The sequence below is a fragment of the Alexandromys fortis genome, unplaced genomic scaffold (genome assembly GCF_014885135.2).
Source record: "Alexandromys fortis isolate MF-2015 unplaced genomic scaffold, M_Fortis_MF-2015_v1.1 scaffold_13, whole genome shotgun sequence".
Taxonomy (NCBI): domain Eukaryota; kingdom Metazoa; phylum Chordata; class Mammalia; order Rodentia; family Cricetidae; genus Alexandromys; species Alexandromys fortis.
The window spans coordinates 7,559,838-7,580,790 of NW_026067908.1; the positions used below are offsets into that span (position 1 = coordinate 7,559,838).

The 20,953-nt window shown below is 45.8% G+C and overlaps 1 protein-coding gene across 4 annotated transcripts in view; it reads right to left on the reverse strand.

The window, feature by feature from the left end:
• The window catches only part of Fyb2 (FYN binding protein 2), a 106,381-nt gene extending 91,308 nt beyond the window's left edge, over positions 1-15,073 (reverse strand). For all 4 annotated transcript variants that reach the window (XM_050136341.1, XM_050136339.1, XM_050136338.1 and 1 more), the window contains exon 1: positions 14,915-15,073. In XM_050136341.1, the coding sequence (XP_049992298.1) occupies positions 14,915-14,923 (9 nt within the window). In that variant the 5' untranslated portion in view covers positions 14,924-15,073. The remainder of the gene's footprint in view (positions 1-14,914) is intronic.
• Between the last annotated feature and the right edge of the window lie 5,880 nt (positions 15,074-20,953).

Here is a 20,953-nt window from a genome sequence, read left to right on the forward strand (position 1 = left end):
TTATGATAAATGATAAAGTAGATATAAATATTGTAACTGTAATTCTTACTTGATAACTATTTTGTTATATGTAATTTTACTATGTTAAAGTTAAAGCCTTTCTTGTTTAAACAGAAAAAGGGGAAATGATGGAGGTGGGTCTTGTATCTTATCTGTTGCTTTCATTGGTTAACTAATAAATAAAACTGCTTGGCCTGATAGGACAGAAAATTAGGTAGGCGGAGTAAACAGAACAGAATGCTGGTAGAAAGAAGCCGAGTCAGGAGCCGCCATGATTCTCCCACTCCAGACAGATGCAGGTTAAGATCTTCCCTGGTAAGCCACCTCGTGGGCTACAGATTATTAGAAATGGGTTAGATCAATATGTAAGAGCTAGCCAATAAGAGGCTGGAACTAATGGGCCAAGCAGTGTTTAAAAGAATACAGTTTCCATGTAATTATTTCAGATAAAGCTAGCCATGCGGGCAGCCAGGTGGCAGGACACAGCCCGGCCGCTCCTACTTCTACAATGTGAACTCAGCATATTCTTAGGGTCCTTATAGGACAAAGGTGAGGAATTAATTATCTTAAAAGATATAAGGCTGGAAGCTATCAGGGATCATATGCTACTGGCCTTGATATGCAAGGCGGCACCGGCAATGACAGCAAAGGACTTCTGAGGTGAAAAGGGCAGGCACAGGAGGCATGCAGCCCTGTGGGACTACTTGTCACACCACCAATAGGATACTAATACTCATGCTCTGACTAAAATGGGGTGATCAGTGGTTAGCATAGAAGAGCTTTTATTGTACTCAAGCAGACCCCAAATCTACTGGCTTAACCCAAGTTCTTTCCCCCTCCAGTCCATTCCTCTCTTCCACATGGCCAAGCTGATTTAGAGGAGGACTGCTGTTCATAATCTTAGAGATTCACCATGTGGCATGTCACATCTTAACACCTAGGGCAGGTACGGAAGGGGAGAGAGACTCACACCCATGTGTAGGTGTCTAGAACGTCACTTCCACTCACAGTCTATTGGCCATCACTTGTCATATGATTTTAATATAATTTGAAAAGAGGCTGGGAACTGTTAAGAGAGCAAAGTAATGTCTGGCCACTCCTAAGAGTTGTTGGCCCCAACTGTTCACCCCTAAGCATTGTTGGCCACAGCTTGTCACTCCTAAGCATTGTTGGTCATAGCTGGTCAGCACTAAGCATTGTTTGCCACAGCTGGTCACCCCTAAGCATTGTTGGCCACAACTGGTTAGCACTAAGTGTTGTTGGCCACAGCTGGTCAGCACTAAGTGTTGTTGGCTATAACTGGTCAGCACTAAGCATTGTTAGCCATAGTTGGACACCGTTAAGCATTGTTGGCCATAGCACTAAAAGGCTGACTTAACAAGAGGTTCCCTAGAGGGGTTTTTAAAGTGGCAGCTACAGAACAAGCGGTGTGTGCTAGGTAAAGAGAAAATGAACACAGGCCACCTTTGCACAAACTTGTGGAGTGAGGTGAGGAGAAGGAAGAAGAAAGTGTGTCTAATCGCTCTGAGGTCAGAAAGACACGAACATTCACACTGCATTTAGCATGTGCTTGCCCAAACAAGACAAGCCACGAAGGCACTAAAACTGTATTTTGCATTAGTTTTCTATTTTGCATAAAATTTAATCTAGTTGTTTTGTGGAAAGACTATTGATATATTTTCCCATTTTTTTTTCCAAAAGGATTTCTGTGGGGTCTTGAGATTAATGGCCACTTATATTTACCTTTTTCCTTGAAAAGTCTTCCTAGCTGAGGCCAGATTGGATGACATTTCCTGCATGGGCATTTCCCCAGTGGAAGTCTATGATCCATAATGCTTCTACCTAGCTTCTACTTGGTTTTATTAACTTAAAATTATACCTTGAAGAGCCTAGATGCTACACCACAAATGAGGGGTAATCTTGCCTGTCAATTTGCTAGGAATCAGAGTTGCCAGGGAAACAGAACTCTGGGCAGGTCGGTGAGGGATTATCTAGATTAGGAGGGTAAAGGTAGGAAGGCACACCCCACTCTAGTGCTATCTCAGTTGCTGTGCTAAACACTTTGAACAGGAGCAATATACACAGGCAAGGAAAGGGTTTATTTCCTCTTACAGGTCACAGATCATTGAGAGAAGTCAGGGCAGGAATTCAAGCAGGGACATGAAGCAGAAAACATGGCAGAATACTGTTCTCTAGCTCACTAGCAAATCTATGCTTACTTAGTTTTTTTGTTTGTTTGCTTGTTTGTTTTGCATTGCCCAAGACTTCCTGTCCTGACCATGCACAGTGCCATCCACAACAGGCTGGGCCATCCTGCATTGATTAACAATACAGACAACTCCCCACAGATTTGTCCAGAGGACAATCTAATCGAGGCGATTCCTCAGTGGACTTCCTTCTCAGAAGACTCTAGGCTGTGCTGATAGTCAAAGCTAACTAGGACACACCCTAAATGTGAGGCATAGCATTCCATGAACACTGGTCCCCAACTAAATAAAAGGGGGAAAGAAAGCTGGATCCAAGTATTGGTTACTGTGTTTGGAGGCTGTTTGGACATAATGTCACCAGCGGCCTCTTGTCCCTGCAGTCATATATCCCCACCACCATAAACTGCATTCCCTGGAACTGTAAATCCAAAGAAACTCGTTCTTCTTTACCTTACTTTTGCCAGGCATTTTGTCAAATCAATGAGATAAGTAACTAATAATACATCAGATAACAATTTGATTCAAAGATGTATCTGAGTAGGAGAGAGCCGAGGCCATGTCCTGCCCTCGTCCTACCCCAGGTGGTTATCTAGTCTACACTTCTGTCATTAGTTTCTTCTGTTTGTATCTTGTATCATTGTTGCAAGGAGGGCCCACTTGTTGGTTCCCAGCCGCCTGGCTAGCTTAGAGCTGAAACAATCACACAGAAACTGTATTCATTAAATCACTGCTTGGCCCATTAGCTCTAGCTTTTTATTGGCTAACTCTTACATCTTAATTTAACCCATCTCTATTAATCTGTGTATGGTCACTTGGCTGTGGCTTACTAGCTAAAATTCAGGCATCCATCTCCAGCTGGGCTTCATGGCATCTCCTTGACTCTGCCTTCCTCCTCCCATGCTATAGACCAAGCCAGTTATTTATTCATTAATCAATAAGAGCAACACATAGACAGAAGGACCTTCCTCACCATATCATAATTCACAAAATCCTTTCCTCACTGATGTCCTTTCATCTCCATAACCATCTTAATGATGAGTTATCAATCCCATTCAACATAAGAAAAACAACCTCAAATGCCTTAAGCACCTTGGACATATGACTATGCTATGTTCTCTCCTATAATATATTTCCTTTGTAGTCTTTCCCTAGCCAACCACAGTCAAGTGCTCCATCGCCATGTTTTCTCCTGTGATGGTTCACGCCTACAGGAATTTTATTACTAGTAGTCAGTATTGAACAAATATCATGTGATAGGCAATATGCTAAAAGCTTTATAGCTAAAACTTAGTTTTCCTCCACAAAAATACCTATGAGACAAGCACCATTATTATGACATATCACGTTGTAGATGAAGCAACTAAAGCACAAAGCAGTGGAGCAGGGTTTCCAGGGCGTGCAGCCAGGCTGGGGTTTGTGCTCAACGAGTCCAGCCCTAGAGTCTGTACTTCTAAAAAATCATTTCCTCATTTCTTTCCTTCTCTTCTCCCAACTCAGGGCCTTGCAGGTGTTAGAGAACTGTTTTGCCTCTGAGGTCCTCACTCACCCCATTTTTTACTATTCTCAGTGACATATCTACTCCAGCCACAACACTGTGAGACTTCCCGGCCCTGTCTCATTCATTTGCTCTTTAGACTTCAGCTTTATTCATTCCTTTTCATCTCTTGTTCTGGTTTGATCATGTTGTTAATGTCATGAACATTTATTGCTTTATTTACCATGTCTGCTTTTCTGCCTCTCTCTAGACTGGGAGCTCTTTCACAGTGAGCCATCAGTAGCATCAGCAAACACTGCCTGGGCATTCACGGCATCAGGCACAGTTCTAAGTGTTCTGTAGAAACCTATGAGCTCAGGAAAGTCTAGGCTCTGCCAGTGAGTGGACGGGGCCCTCCACTGAGGGGCTCAGAGAAGCTGAATAACCGGCTTAAGATCACACAGCCAATGCGAGGTAGTACTAGGGATTCAGACTCAGGTACTTAAAGTTGTTTGCTTTGTGGGGTTGGTATTGGACTACAGGATCTCCTACATGCTTCACAAATGCTCTGTCACTGGGCTGCAGTCCCATCCTGGGGGAAAGGTATTTGGGAAACATTCTACAGAGTTCCTCTCTCTTATAGGCCCTGGAACAATGCAGAAAGGACAGTCAGGGCTGGAAGAGAAAATTCAACACACCCCACCATGAAACATAAGGGCACAACTTGCCCATGAGTCCCTGTGGAAAAACAAAGGCAGTTTTGACTATACATCAGCAGGGAAATGACATGGCCAAAATAGTTTCACTGTTCCTCAAATTTCTTTCAGAAAAAAATGTTTCTTCCTATTACCAAGACAATAATAAATCTCACTGAAGGATGGCCCATTTACAGTTTCCTCCTGAAAGAGTCGAAGTAAAGTATAGCTGTGGCTGTTTGAGCACTTTCCAACTAAGTCCCTGAGACATCTATGGATGCAAAGGTTTGTCATTGCGTGGTTGTGTATGAACCCCCTTATTCCCAGCTGAAGAAATACCACTGTTGATGCAGTTTCACCAGACCCTGCTCAGGAAAGGATATTTAAACCTCAGAAGCCACCACTGGGGACATTGCCAGGAATCTTTACGTTTTGTCACAACCCAGGAATCCTGTGAATAGTGAGACACAAGAAGGAACACTATTTATTGGGCCTTCTTGTTGCCAGCATGGGGCAAGATCCAGAGCCACCTAGAGGATGCTACAGTGGAGGTTGGGAGCATGGGCAAGAGCCCCAGAGCTTCAGGGTGAAGCTTCATGCCTCAGCATGTCTCTTAATCCTCAGAGCCTCTCTTCCTGTGAAAAGTTTGAGGTGGTACTGCCTGGACATACAGTGCATATTCAAGATTTCTAGGCCTTTGGTCTTTGTCCCAGCACTCCCATCCAGAAAAGGTATAGGAAACTTTAAAAAATAAGCGTGGTCCTGGCAGTTTTCAGAATATTCTCTCTGAAAAGATGGGTAGAGCCAGCATCTCTATTTCCACCGTGATCACTGATTGATACTCACAGATTATACACTGACTGCAAGGAAGAATTTCTGGCTCCCAGAGAAGTTAAGACAATTGGTGATGGCTATTTTATTTCTTGGTACATATTACTAGCCAGTGTTCTCTAGAGGAACAGGACTCATAGATGAACATTTGTTTAAAGGACCACTCACAGGAGTACCCAGTCAGTTGGTTCCAGATCCAGTCAACTTGCCGACCAAACCAGGACAGTAAACACACTATTCTACTCCAGATGGAAATTTAAAGTCACAGCTCACAAGCTAATGTTTCTATGTTTATGCTTTTCCAGATAATAAAGTAAAAACAAAAATGGTACCCTAGTCAATGCTTAGCAGCTAAGGATTCTAAGTAAAGCATCTAGGTCAAAGACTGGCTTCCCTGGCTCTTGGTCCATGAAACTTTGAACAAAACCAGGCGACCCAGAAAACCATTTCCTTGTCTGTAAAATGGAACTAGAATCATTCTCATGGGATTGGTGAGGCTTGAACAAAATCCTGCCTGAAAAGACTTGATGGTGTTCTTTAAACATCATCCATCCTTCCCAGGATATTAAGTTCACTAAAATAGTCACTAAGCAAGGAACTGTGGTGAGTGCCAAGGAGCGGCAAAAACACAGAACACACATCTACTGGTATAATTTGTTTATGAGAGATATAGGTCAGACTTTGGGGGTCCTTGATCTATGACCTGAAGACCAAACAAGGCAGAAGACACATATAGTTAAGCACCCTTTATTCAGAATGTGTGGGTCAAGTAGTGTATCGGATCTTAGGTTACTTGGGAGTTTGGAATACTATAAATACGTAATATGCTATCAAATCTAAATATGCAATTCATATATACGGTCTGAAGGTAAACTAGTAACTGTGCATGAATGAAAATCGGATGGCATGAAAATCTCTCCTTGTGATATCATGTCAGTGCTCAGGCCGGTAAAGATGTGAGGACACTTCTGGTTTGGAGCTTTTAGATCAGGGCCGCTCTGCCTGTACCACATTCTTCCTCAGCACCTCGCATCACTCAGACTACCCAGACAGTTCTGCTGCTAGGTGCTCTTAGCTGTCTCCTCTCCGAATTAAAATCCACCTTTACAAGCAATGAAGCCAAAGGCCACAGGGATGAAATCATTCACCTCCAGGCACGCAGGCCTGAGAGGTGGACATCACGTTGGGTAGAGTCCCCAGACTCCCAGTCTTGAGCTCTTTGTTCACATCGCAGAATCACAGAAGACAGCAAACGTCCAGCACACACATTCCACACACTCAAAATAGCAGCTCTGAAGATCAATGTTGGCATCGGCCTAGGATACCAGCTGCTCAGGAGCCTGAGGCAGGAGGATAGAAAGCTCAAGGATTTCCAGGGCAGCAGAGTGAGTTCAAGGCAGCCCAGGCAACTAAATGTTAATGAGACCCTGCCTGTCATAAGAGAAGAGAAAAGAAAATGAAGGTTTGGTACAGTAGCATTCATGAAGTGCTTCCTATGTTCACTCTCTATCACTCAAAACAAAACAAACAAAAATGGTTAAAAAAAAAAGCAGCAGCAGCAACAACAACGAACCATTACAAACAGTAACAGCAATAACCAAAGAAAGCCCCCAGCACTACTGAGAAAGAACTCAACAGTCTGGGGTACTGTATTTTTTTAAAGGGCACTTGAAGTTGGCATGTCCCCATTCATCCTTTAAAACTTTAAATAATGCTGCCTTCAAAAAAAATTTAACCCTCAAAATCATTAGAAACAAGCCTCTCCCACCCTTTTCTTTCCTCTTGGCTCCAACCATGACTAACCTTCCAGACAAGGTATGGGCTAGTTCACCCTTCCAAAGAGGTGGATGGGGGATGGAGGTTGCAGGGCTTGGATAATGGTTTGCATACCAATGGTGTAATTCCATGCATGGGGGAGCTTGACAAGATCAGCAACTTTTAAGTATAGTCTTTAGTTTTTCAGTTTCTTCAAATACACTACTCAAAATGTAATCCTTACTGACAAAACTGACAGGTGTTACTATATACACATACAGATAAGAAAAATTAAAGTCAGAGAAAGTAACTGACTTGTCTGGGGACAAAGGGCAAGTACAAGGCAGATGGTGGCTCACATTTAGGTTTCCTGGCTTAACGTTTTAGCCCTCTGTCCCATACAATGTCCACTATCGTCATGATGGACAGAGAAAAGCCAACCATCAAGAATGGAACCTAGAAGGCCAGCAAGATGGCTTAGCAGGTAAAGGAGCTCTCTGCCAAGCCTGATCCCAGGATCCACATGGTGGAAGAGACTCAAAGCTCCCTCGTTAGTTGTCCTCTGACCTCCACACTTGGGCATCATGAAAACACACACACACACACACACACACACACACACAGAGTCAGTTGGTAAATAAGATGTAAAACCACAAAGAATGACACTTTGAGTTAGACAGTCTTAGCACCAGGGTCCTGCCCTATCTGTAAAATGGGAAGATATCAGGAAAAAGAGTCAAGAGATAAGAGAAATGAAAACTTGGAACTCCTTCCACGGTCAAGCTGCAAAGTCCGATATTCTGAAACACAGTCTATACAATTTACCTGTAGTTAATGAGCACCTACAAATGGGGCATTATTCAGATTAATTTTTGCAAATCTTTCCAGGGATTTGCTTACTGGGGAGGGACTCCAACTTCCATGTCACATGTCTGTCTAGTCCCTGTGTAGCACTTTCCCAAGTGCCTTCTCTGAACACCTAAGCGTAGTTGCTTTGGGGTAGTTCCAAACAGTGGCACAAAGTGTCACCCTGAACATTAGGAAACACCAGTCTGGATACTAACGTCAGCTTCCTTTGTTCATTTGTGGAGATGGGTTCTTGCAGAGTTTTGCTGGGGCCGCCATGATTAAGTGCCACCTATGGTGGCTTGAACAAGAGAAATTTGTTGTCTGATGGTTCTGGAAGGTAAATGTTCAATTTCAAGCTTCAAGCAGAGTTGGTTCCCTCCTGAGGATTGTAGGTCTTCTGCTCGGTTCGGAGTTTGGTGGCAGTCTTGATGTTCCACAGGGTGTTAGCTCAGCAGGGTCACATTTACACCTTCTGCCTATTTCCTGTTTATATCCCTCTTTCCTGAGGCTATCACTCATGCTGGATGAAAACTCACTCTTTACGGCCTCACTTCAGTTTGACTCTCCTGTAAAGACCCTCTAAATAAGATGTGTGTTCTCCAAGCACTGGCCTGGGCTTTGAAGTAAGACTTTGGGAGAAGAATGACACAGTCCAACTGTAACAGCCATCCCATTCATCCTGTAAGCTACTGCTGTGTCAGGCATGACATTATCTGCCCTTTGAGCCCAGGGGGCTGGTCCAAGTTCTTTGTGCCTAGGAACGTATTTAAGCCTCTGTGGAATGCTAAGAGGCAGATATTAGTTTCTCTCCTTTACAAATGGAGCACCGAGAAATTAAATACCTTGCTCAAAACCACACAGGTGGTATTTGTAAGAGCTAGGGACAAACCAGTCAGGCACCTCAGAGCCTGTGCCTTTAAGAGTCAAAGCTTTCCTGTCTCTTACAGTAGGACAATGCCTTCTTTCCTGGGACCTCACACCTGGCTCTACTCAAAGGGCCTGGTGTCTTGCAAGGAAAGGAGAAGCCAACTGTGGCCAAGAAGGTGTGGAGGGATTCTGGGGAAAGTGAGGCCTGATTTTAGTCATACCAGCAAGAGTTCATGCCTCTGGGTGAGGATGCTTACAGAAACACCAGATTGGAACAGGGACAGGGGGACAGGGCATCATGGCTAAAGTGGGAGGATATGGGGTGGGTACCAAGACCACCAGCCTTGTCAGGGGAGGGACTGGCTTGCATGGGCTCCACCTCCCAGCATGGAGAACAGCTGGCAAGATGCAGCAGCAGAATGGCATGGCCAGCAGTGCCCACTTTGGAACACTTCTCTCAGGAGAAATGGTGGCAAATGATTTGTAGAAGGGGGATTTGACTCTTCCCTTGGAAGAAATGGTGGGATAGGGGCAAGGCTTGCTATGAGGAATGAACTGGCAAGGATACAGGTAATTTCCTTTCTCACCAGCAAGGACCAAACAAGACAGTCCAGGAGGATGCTGCTCCCAGCCTCCCAGCCACGACAGACGCGAGCTGTCTAGTCTTTTATGTGGTGACTTAACAGGGTGTCTTCTTTTCCCTCAGAATACAAGTGAGAATTTTTTTTTAAAGATGGGGTCTTACCCCATAACCCAGTCTAGCCTGGAACTCACAGCAGTCCTCCTGCCTCAGCCTTCTGCGTTCTGGGATTGCAAGTGTGTACCACCACATTCTGCTCTGATGGAAACCTCTTAATCACAGCTGTTTCTACTCTCCACAGACAGACTCACCAGCAGGAGACTGTCACTGCAGGTGGACCCCTAGGGACCGATCCTTGTGGACTGCAGATGCAACACAAGAAGAAACAGCTGGCACCTTCATTATTTAGGTGCTCCCTAAGGACCTTTTCCTTAAACATCAGATTAGGTAAAAAGCCCAAACGTTCCTCTTGAATCATTGCTAAATGATGTCTCATAGGTATTCAGACCTAGATTCCAGCCAAATTTATAGTCAAATGTGATCTTGGTAATGTCTTACTGCCTCAGGACCATCTCAGGGTATGCAGCTCAACCTTGAGTTTTAAAGGAAAAGCTCCTCTATCCCCCCCAGTGGCTCCTTCAGTTCTCAGAATAAAACATATATAGCACCAAGGGCCTTTCAGCTTCTCTCCTTTCTAAATCTTAGGATTCCATTCTGGCAACTTACTTTCATTTAAAAAAATTTCTACTCAGTAACACTTTGCCTCAAGAGTGTCCCCTGTGGTAGTGTCCCTACCACATTCTGGATCTCTGATTCTTTGTCTACTGCCCTCCACCCCATGCCCTCCACCTCTTCTTCTCATACATCGCTACCCACTCCTCAGCTCAGACAGCATCTCCTCAAATGAGTTCCCACGCTGGACTAGGCACCCAGCTGCACTGCTGCCATTGAGGCTGGGTCTCCTCCTCCTCCTCCTCCTCTACATCTTCTGAAAAGATGAGCCAACTAGCAGGCCTGGCATGTAAGACAGGTCCCTCTCAGATGCTCATGTCGGGCCTGGCATGTGGAAGATGCTTGCTCAATGTCCATGAGATAACGTAAGCCGGGCCTCGTGTGATCTTCCAACCCAACATGAACAAGAACACTTTCTGGGCGCCCAAGGTACAGGCACTGGATGAGTAGTTACAAAACTGCCGCCTGCTTTCTGCCTTTGGGGCTCAGATTTCCTTGTAAAATGGGAGTTGTTAAACAGGTTGGACTTTGAGAAATTTCCCGACTCCAGCACTAGCTCAGATCACTCGGCTGCCGCTGGGCAGAGGCAAACTTAAATGCGGTTTGATTCTTAATGTGGCCCAAGCTCATCCATCAAACATTCAAGCTCCATTTGGTGACACTGTGGCCGGTAAGCCCTAACTAAAAAAATGCTGCAATTCTCTCTTGACAAGACTGGCCCCAACCGAAACCACGCCTGACACAGGTGGGCTACCACTTAACTCTGAGTTTCACAAAGAGTTTACCAACCCCTCAGTATGAGGGTCTAAAAGTACCCCCAGGAGTGTCTGTGTAGAAGATGCATGCGTATGTCTGTATGGATATGTACATATATTCATACGCATGTGGAGAGCAGCAGACAACCTCAGGTGTGGCTCCTGAGGAGCCGCCCACCTTGGGTTTTGAGGCGGGCACTCACTGAACCTGGAGCTCACTGATTGTGCCAGACTGCTGTCCATCAAGCCCCAGGGATCCTGCAGTCTCTGTCTCTCCTGTTAGGGGATTATAAATATATCCCACGTAACACCTGACATTCTTGACATGGGTACTGCGGACTGAACTTGGATCCTCATGCTGGGATGACAAGTGTTTTACAATTGAGCCAGATCAAACCAGATCTCATAGACTTCTTCTGAACCATATATCTATAAGAAAGACTAGTTGTTTCTTCTTTTGTTTTTGTCTTTTTTGTTTGTTTTTGCTGTTGTTTGTTTAGGACAGGGTCTCAGTGCTGTGACCTTGAATGGTCTGGAACCGTACGTAGATGTGGCTGGTCTTGAGTTCTGAGATACATACACTCTGTCTTCAGAGCGCTGGGATTAAAGGTGTGTGGCACCTTTAATGTTAGATCAGCCCTAACTTGTTTTTTTTGTTTTGTGTTTTTTTTTTTTTTTTTTTTTGACAGAATCTCACTAAGTAGCACAGGCTGGGCTTGAATTTACAGTTCTCCTGCCTCAGTTTTCCAAATGCCAGGATCAGAGGTATGTACCACCATGCCCAGATAAACATAATTTTTCTTTCAATAACTGAAATGAACAAAAGGTATCCATTTGTTCTAATACCTGCTAATGCAGAACCAGACAACTGAAAACTGAGTGGCCTAAAACAAACAAATCCCCACCTTCCTCTGTATCTCCCAGTTGTATAGGAAGGGAATACTGACATGGCCCAGCCCGGTTGGTAAAAGTCATTCTGTGGCGTCTACCTCATGCTGGTATGGTCTGTGGGGCTCTGAGAGTAACCTTGGGGGAAGGCTGGCAAGCTAGGCTCAGCCAGAGCTGTCGGGTCAGGGTCTACATGAAGTTACCTTCAGCTGCGCAGAGGCTGCAGACCCAGCTGGGGGCTACAAGAATTAGTTATCAGAACAAGGTGGGAACAGCATGGCCTCTTAGGAGTCTGTGAAGTCCCACAGTGCCAAGTGTAGAAGCCCACAGTGTCTGAGGCAGCCTGCAATTTTGCCCAGCTACAGCACAGGTAGCATGGTTTCCCCTCTGGAGAGGAATGTTGGAGAATGTGAGGGCAGCTTTAACCCCATGCAATCGTTGACAACACTCGTTGTCAGCACTGTTCTGATGTAGACCTTGTCTGATAATTCCCCCACCTCGGCCTCTCCCCTTGAACTCTGAAGCTGAGTATTCCTCTGTATAATCAGCCCTTCAATCATGCCATGTCTAAAACTGACGCCTGGTGTCTTTCTAAACTGCTCAGTACTATGTCAGCCTAGAAAATTCCGGCTCCATCCTTCTGAAAGCTCAGTCTTCACGCCTTTGGGTCCTCAGCATCCTCTCCCTTCCCCCCCTCACTCCCTCCTCTAATCAGTGTATCATGCTGATCCTACCTTTAATATACAGATGCACCTTGACTTATCACAGGATATTGGCATGATAATCCCATGCTAAGTTGAGAATATCAGAAATATCATAAGCTAAAAATGTAGTTGATACATCCAGTCTACCGAATCTCAGTGCTTAGCAACAGAGAGCACATAGAATATTCACCTATACAGCACCACACTTGGCTAGGCCAGGAAGAACTCAAACTTCACAGCTCAAAGTAGTTCTTACCAGATGTGTGTCTCTTTTGTGCATTGTAAAGCCAAAACATCATTACTTCGCTCATCCCACAGTCAGGGACCCAGAATCTGACACTTGTATAACCATCATCCCTGCTAAGTCTGGCCTGAGCCACTTCTCCTCCTGCATAGATCCCTGTACCTTCCCTCTACTGGGCCACGCAGCTACCTGCTTACCCTTCAGACCTTCTAATTTCCAAACTCCAGCCACATGACTCTTAGGAAATGTAAGCCAGACGGTGCTGCCCAGCTACCTGCAATCCTTGGGGAATGCTGGTTTATACTGAGGGTTCCACGCTTCCACGATGTGAACATTTGCCCCCTACTTCCTCTGTTCCATTTAGTCTGCATTTGGCTGCAGCTCAACCAAGCAGTTTTTGTCTTAGCATCGGCTAGTACCTCTTGGTAGACTCACTCCCTGGAAAACATGCACATGACCAACCGTCTAATTTCCTTAAATTTCTGTTCAGTTTTGTTGCTTTCAAGGTGAGGAACTGTCCATATTTCTTTTTGTTTGTTTTGTTTTTGGAGATAAGTGTTTCTCTGTGTATACATGGCTATCCGTGGCTCTGTAGACCAGGCTGGCATCAAAGTCACAGAGATCCACCTGCCTCTGTCTCCAGAGTGCTACAGTTAAAGGCGTGTACCACTACCACTTGGTTCCCATATTTCTTCCCCTAGTCTTTCTGATCAGAGGAGAATGTGTACTCACTTCTCTTGTCCTATAAAATGTTACTAGGTAACAAATATGCCCTTTTGCACTTTTTTTCTCTAAACCGCCAAACATCCTATCTGTTCCGCTGGAGTAACTAACCCTTGCTAGTGCCGCCTGCTTTAGAGCTGGCACCCAGTTGCCATGATTAAAGAACCAGAGACTAGACCCCAGCCCTGCTTCTGGCTGGTGCTATCACAACTGTGTAGCTGTAATATTCTGTCCTTCAGATTCCTCACCTAAAAAACACCAGGGTCAATGACCTTCCGGCCCCATCAGATTGATTGTCAGCAGAAATGTCGACAGAGCCGACCCTGGCTAGGCAGGGAGGGCAGAATGCCAGTAGCTTTCCCTTTTCCTGAACCCCCGTGGATCAGTTCATCTTGGCAAGTTGCCATCACGGAGGAGGAGGGTCCCAACATTTGAAGAATAGGGTCCTGCACAGTGACATAGGCTTGTAGTCCAAGCATTTGAGAGGCGGAGCCAGCCTGGGCTATAAAGTAAGACCTTTTCTAAAATAAAAACAAACAACACTTTCCACCCCCCCCCCCAAAAAAAAAAGAATAAGTGTCTAAACATCGCTATATGACAGTTGAGGGAATTTGCAAGGAGACGGGACTGGCTTCCTTGATTCATTCTTTTCCAAAATCCCCACCGACTGGGCAGAGTGAGAAGCCAGAGACACAGGTGTCCCTTTTAAAACCCAGGAGCTGTCCCTGACCAGCCACAGAGGAAAGGATCCCCCATCCTGATTGTAAACCAAACATCTGGGTGAGAAGTATCACAATTTCGGAAATACATGATTTGCTTCCAAATATTTAATCTATGCATGGTACAGCATGGGCACTTGTGAAAAGACAGCTACGAACAGAACAGCGGAGCAAGAACTCGAGAAGGAAACAGAAAGACGGGATTAGCCAGGCAAAATCTCTGCATATGCCAACAGCATTCATTCAGCCAGTCCAAACTTTTTTTTGTCGCATTTGTCAAAACCAAAACCAAAACCCAGCAGGGTCTCCCTGTGTGACTCAGACTGGCTTTAGCCTCTCCAGGCTCTTGTCTGTTTCTAGGGTACTACCACTACGAGCCTGGGCTCTATTTCTTCAGGTACCTCGGGTCTCACAAAGCATCCACTCTGGTACAGTTCTGTTTTAGGAGCGCTCTAGGACTCAAGATCACAAGGACTTTTGTCCCCGGCCACAGAGTTAATAGGGAGCAGCGACGTGAAGTCACAATCCACTGGGCACATTGCAAGGCCACCTTTTCCCAGAGTCATGCTCTGTCCTTGGACCTAGACACCCACCTGCCGCAGCAAAGGTGGGAAAGAGTGGGAAAGTCAACACCAAAGTGAGAAGCACTTGAACCGGGGCTCTCGGAGCCGCTAAATGCCTGGGTCCTGGGTTAAAGAGAGCTTTGGAGAAACAGGACACAGGCTGACCGAGCGTATCAAGCATGACATGTTCCTAGCTGGAGACCTGACGAACTTGGTCACTTTTCCTGACACACTTTTCCTGGCTCTTTTCCCAGCGATCCCACCTTTGGAAGGAACTAAAGTTCGCTAAGTGGCACGCAGACGGCCCATACCCAAGCGGGTGTCTTACCTCTTCCATTGTAGTCCTCCGAGGCAGCGTCTGGTGAACAATCTCAGCTTCCCAGAGCTGGATCCTGGCGCCAACAGTGCTCTGCGTCCGCCAGCCAGCTTGCAGTCACTTCCCCTCTTCTGGGACACGTTGGAGCCCGGGCTCTTCACCAGCTCCACCTGGGCTGTGGCTCCACCCTCTCTCGGGGCTGGGCGCGGGCGGCTCTCCATCCTCCCAGCTGGACCTGCCCGAGTGGGGGAAGGAGGCAGAAAGTGGGCAGACACTCTGTTAATTTGCTCCCCAGGCTTCCTGCCTTCACTCCTCTGCAAGGGTTTCACTTTGTGTCCGCCTCCGGTCCTCTCCCACCACATCCCACCCGGGGGAGTTGCTGAGAGTCAAATGCATCTGATCCCTGAAGTTAGAATGTGAGGCTCGGGACACTGGTCTCCACTAGTGACACACTCACTCGCCCAACTCCGCCCCCCGTTGATGGGAGCTTAATTCCACATAAGCTGCTCAGGGTTGGAGAAAAGAAAGCCTAAAGTGTGGTGGAGCAGGCAGGTGCGTTTAATGGGGGCGAGAAAGGAAGCTAAAATAACTCCACCTGTTTTAAGACTCGTGCGATGGGTATTTGAATGCATGGCCCCCTTTAAGTCTTAAAGGTAGCCCCGGAAGTGCCGCTGTGTTCATTTTAGCAGGTCAGGAACAGGGGCTCAGAAAAATGGCTGTAACTAATCCCTAGTGATGCTGGTGGAAACTGAAGCAAAGAGGCTCTGGCTGACTCGGAGAGGGCGTTGTGTTCTGATTTATTTGCTCAGAGCTGGTCCTGGTGGGAAAGCCAAACTTCAGTTCCTGGATTTGGGGGGCAGGGAGGTCAGTCACACAGCCGTCATGGGGATTGGAGGTGGCAGGGTGGACAACTTGTGCCCTGAATTATATGCAACCTACCTGGTTTTCATAGTTTTTATGACTGAAAATCTGTTTATGTGTTTATTTATTGTTTGATGCAGGGTCTCACACTCAAACTGGCTTCAAACTGGCTGTATGACTTGAAATGGCCTCTAACCTGTTTTTTATTACTTCTACTACTACTATTATTGGGTTGTTGTTGTTGTTTTGAGTCAGGGTCTGTCTACACAGCCCTGGATGTCCTGGAACTCACTTTGTAGATCAGGCTGGTCTCGAACTCACAGAGATTCACCTACTTCTGCCTCCTTAGGACTAGGACTAAAGGCAGGCTACCACGCCCAGCTTCCAAGTTCTTAAAAATAAGATTCCCCTATGCTAACAGGGGCAGCAGAGGAGGGCAGGTGAGGAGGGCGGGTGAGGAAGCCACCTGTTTTCTTATCTCTTGACAGGTGACAGACTGCAGGACTTTCGTTTTTCTCAGCACTGCGCACAGTCATTTTTGCTCCCATTCCTCAAGACCGTAGGTCTTCAGTTACCTTCACTCAGCACTCTAGTCCCCTCTACCCAGGTACAAAAATCCTGGAGACAGTCCTGGGCCCCAGAGACCTTTGGGCCTCCCGCTTCTCCATGCGCCCAACACGAGGGCTCCCCCTAGTGGCGTCAGGACAGTCCACAATGGCAGAGGGGTTAGCAGGGTCTCCCAACAGCCCATTAGATCTAGAGGGGCTTTGAGGTTTGCTCTGGTTTTGGTAAACCCTAGTGTATACTAGGCACTGTTCATTGGTAGCTGTCGGAGGGTGGGGACTATTTTGCCAGTAGGCGTAAGAATTAGACTTGGCCTCCTCCATCCCTTGCGCCCCTTTCTAGTTTCTCCTGCCTTCCCCTATGCTCACTCCTAACCATGGTTAGCATATAGAAGCTAGGACCTGTGAACGAGCATAGAAGCTAGGGCCTGCGTACAAGCAAGGAGGTGGTATTTTACCTTCTAAGCCTGGGTTACCAATATGATGATTTCTAGTTCTATCCATTTTCCTATGAATTTCATAACTTAGTTTTGCTTTACAACTGAATAGAATTACACCATGTGTACGTGTCTCCATTCATTTTGAGTTCATCTGTCGATGGCCATCTAGGCTGATTTTTTGTTTTAAGAGACAGAGAGGGAATACGTAGTTGGATGAATAGGGAAGGCAGGATCTGGGAGGAGTGGGGAAGGGGAAAGGATATATCAGTAACTATCCAGGCTGAGGACTATTTGGCCAGTAGGCATAAGAATTAAGTTGGGCTCTTTCTCCATCCCTTGGACCCCCCATTTTTTTTAAAAAAAAAGATTTATTTATTATGTATACAGTGTTTCGCCTGCATGACAGAAGAGGGCACCAGATCTTATTACAGATGGTTGTGAACCACCATGTGGTTGCTAGGAATCGAACTCAGGACCTCTGGAAGAGCAATCAATGCTCTTAACCTCTGAGCCATCTCTCCACCCACCTTGGACCACTTTCTAGTCTGGTTTAAATAAACTAAAATGTATACTTAAAAAATTTTTTTTTTATTAAAAACACAAACATTTCTTTTTGTGAGTATTTTACATCCATGTATTTATGTGCAGTACATGTATGAAGGACCAGCTGAGCAAGGTATTTCTAGGACTGGAGTTACAGACCATTGTGAGCCACCATGTGGGTGCTAGGAACCAAACCCAGGTCCTTTGCAGAAGTAAGTGCTTTTAGCCATCAAGTCATCTCTCTAGCTCCCCTCATTTTCTTCGGGGTGATACATATTCTAGCTGCAGCGAGGTCGACAGAGCACGGGCGAGATGATAGGAAAAGGGGAAGTGTAGTGGCAGAGGGGTACCCTGAAAAAGGGGTCAGGGAAGTGGAGCGCAGCAGGGTGACGTCTAAACTAAATGTGTATGGACACTTTTCTTGGCGTTGCTTCAACTCTGCATTTACCTGTCATTTACACGACATTAGATATTCTAAATAATAAAAACATCGCAAAGTAAACAGACAAAAATAGAATTACGCTCGGAACCGTATCTCATCCTGTTAACTATCATTCGGTGCAGATGCTATACCGGGTTTGCCTACTCACACTTGGCCTTGGGAGGGTCCACAAGTCCCTCTGAGGTGCTCCTTGTCTTTAAAATGAAGGCTGAGCAGGCTAGTGTCAGGACTAATGACTATTTGAAACCCTGGTGTGGTGCTTAACACTTGGCAAGAACCTGCGTGCCATTGCTCCCTTCCTGTTCCCTTTCCCCATAAAGCACTGCATCAGCTGGGTGCATCAGTGAGGTGGGACTGATCACGCCCACCTGCAGTGATCTCAAACTGCTCATGAGCCTCCATCCTGTGAGCGGGCAGATCCTTGCACCCCCTCCCTTTGATGGAAAGGGAAATTGCACATGCTGACACGGGAGGGTGAAGGTAGCAAGGACAGGCATTAGGAGGACTTGGGAATGTAAAATTTGAGTTTTGGCCTAAGTCAAACTAGATCGGACTTTACCTGAGGAATGAACACAATGTAGTCAAAGATGAGATCTGTCCAAGTACCTGGTACTTGGAAGAGCTGCTCTAGCCCCAGGCTAGCTCCAGTTAACCAGGGACAAGGAAATAGCCTGCCGCTTGTCTCTGTCTATTGCTGCCAAGAGCGGGACCGTAGACCTTGCGGGCCTTTTCTAGCTTATCTGTATGATGAGCCCTGCAAACGGAAGCACAGAAGTTCCCATTCAGGCAGCCTGGCTCCAGACCCCACCCTCGCAGCCAGTCTGTTTGCTTCTCTTTCAATTGTCAAGAAATGCCAAACCATAAACTCGTTAGGATTTGAGAGCTGGAAGGTTTAAAGTATTTCCCCTATCCCAGTTAGGTTCTGAAAGTGGGCTTATGAGATCTTACCAGATAGGCTGGGATTTGTCTCAATATCTAGATATTTCTTTTAAGCCCCTTGCTTTGGTTTGCTTTTCCTTTGGGGAGATAATATGCACCCCCATTAAGGTCACATACATTCGTTGGGCCACTGCCCTTCAAACTTACCAGTCATTACTATTTTTTTCTTTTCCTTTGTTTTGTTTTTCAAGACAGGGGTTCCCTGTAGCTTTGGAGCCTGTCCTTGGAACTAGCTCTTGTAGACCAGGCTGGCCTCGAACTCACAGAGATCTGCCTGCCTCTGCCTCATAAGTGTTAGGATTAAAGGCGTGTGCCACCACCGCCCGGCAATTACCATCTTCTTCAGAGAGCCTATGACTACCTACAGAAAACAAGATCAGGCTTGTTGACCTTCCAAAAGAAGGAAGGTTTGGGGAGGGTCATTAGACCCTCACCTAAGATTCTAGCTATTCCCTCCCTACCTTCTACACCTATAATTCTGCCCCAACTGTCTATGGTCTAAGGAAGTCTGGAAGAGGTGGGAAGTTCATTGAAGCAGGGGCTCCACCTTTGCAGTTTGGGGGAAGTCATCACTCATGCTGCGGTGGGACTTTCCGGTGGTGAAACTGTTTGGGGGCCACCCACAAGGCTTCAGACAACCTCTTACTTATGCGTCTGTGAGCATGCTCAGCAAACTCATTGATTCCCCCAGATAGACTTGGACCCGATCATTACTTCGGTTCCTGCTCGTGGCCTATCTGGATTGAACAAACATTCATTTGTGAATTCCCAGGGAAAAGGCACTGCAACAGGCAGTGAGCAGCCGCCATCCGTATTCCAGCACGTTCTTGATTGTTCTAAACCTCCCAGCCTCCGCTATTACTTGAACTTCGCAGTGTGTTCCTATCACGTCACCGGTTTTCATTTCTTGGGGGATATATTACTTACACTTGGTGCCGCAAGTAATGGCTTCTCCACCATTCTCACATTTCCCAACACGAAAAAGGAATATTTTTGAAAATGGGGAAAGGGAAAAGACTGTGCATTCCCCAGCTCCCCGGGTAAACCTTGAGTGCTATCTGTCATGTGGCGACAAGGCTGGCGTGTGCAGATTGATTGTCGGAGTCAGGATGCTGCCGCTGGAGGAGCCCGCTATTAATATTAACGCTATTATTGGTTACATTAATCATGTCTGAGGACTTTCAGCGGAACATGTAATTTGTTTATGTATAATTTATATCCCGAGTACTTTCCAAAGGGAGAAAAGGAAAGAGGAGAGGAAGTTAAATTTATTGGAAGTCTATTGTGTAACAAGTGACACAATGTCTACTTTATTCTTTCTCACGATAGTGTCTTCAGTATTATTTTCATTCTCCCCGCTGAAGACAGTGAGGCTCAGCAAGATGATGGCAGATGTCCTGGTTGTGCAAACACACAGGTTTGAGTCTCCCTTTTCATTTTCGTTATCTCCTCCCCTGTGTCACACTGTCGTGTGTGTGTGTGTGTGTGTGTGTGTGTGTGTGTGTGTGTGGGTCCATGTGGAGGCCAGAGGTTGACATCAGGTGTCTTTATCATTCTCCATATTATCTTTTTTAAGATTTATTTATTATGTATATGAGTACTTTATTGTCACATATACCTTTATGCCAGAAAAAGGCATCAGATCCAACTAGACATGGTTGCCAACCACCATATGGTTTCTGGGTATCAAACTCAGGACCTCTAGAAGAACAGTGCTCTTAACCACTGAGCCATCTCTCCACCTTATTTTTGAGGTGGGGGCTCACATTGAACTTGGAGCATAGGAACTGCTTAGACTGTCTGGCCAGCCAGACCCTGGGGATGCTCCTGTCTCTGCCTCTCAGAACTGGATTACAGATATGACTTGACCATTTGGCTTTTTACATGAGCGTGAAGGATCCGAATTCAAGTCCTCATGCTCCCCCGAGCCAGCTCCTCCCAGACATCAGTTCTCTCTTTGTATTGCTTTCTCCTTCCCTCTGTAATGGCCTTAAAAGACTTGAGTGTTAAGATATCAAATAAAATAAGATGGTTAAAAGTAAAGATTAGGGTTCTGTAGAGGACAGGCAGGTGGGCAGGTAGGAAGGGATGGGCAACCAATCAGAAACATGAATGGATTTCTTTATGGTGTATACTACTTATAGGTTGTATAAAAGGATGAAATGCCTAGAACTATCTTGGAGGTCTGTGAACTTTCAAAGATCTTGCTTTGCTTTTTTTCTTTTTTTTTTTTTCTGTTTGAGAACGGTGTATAATCCAGTAT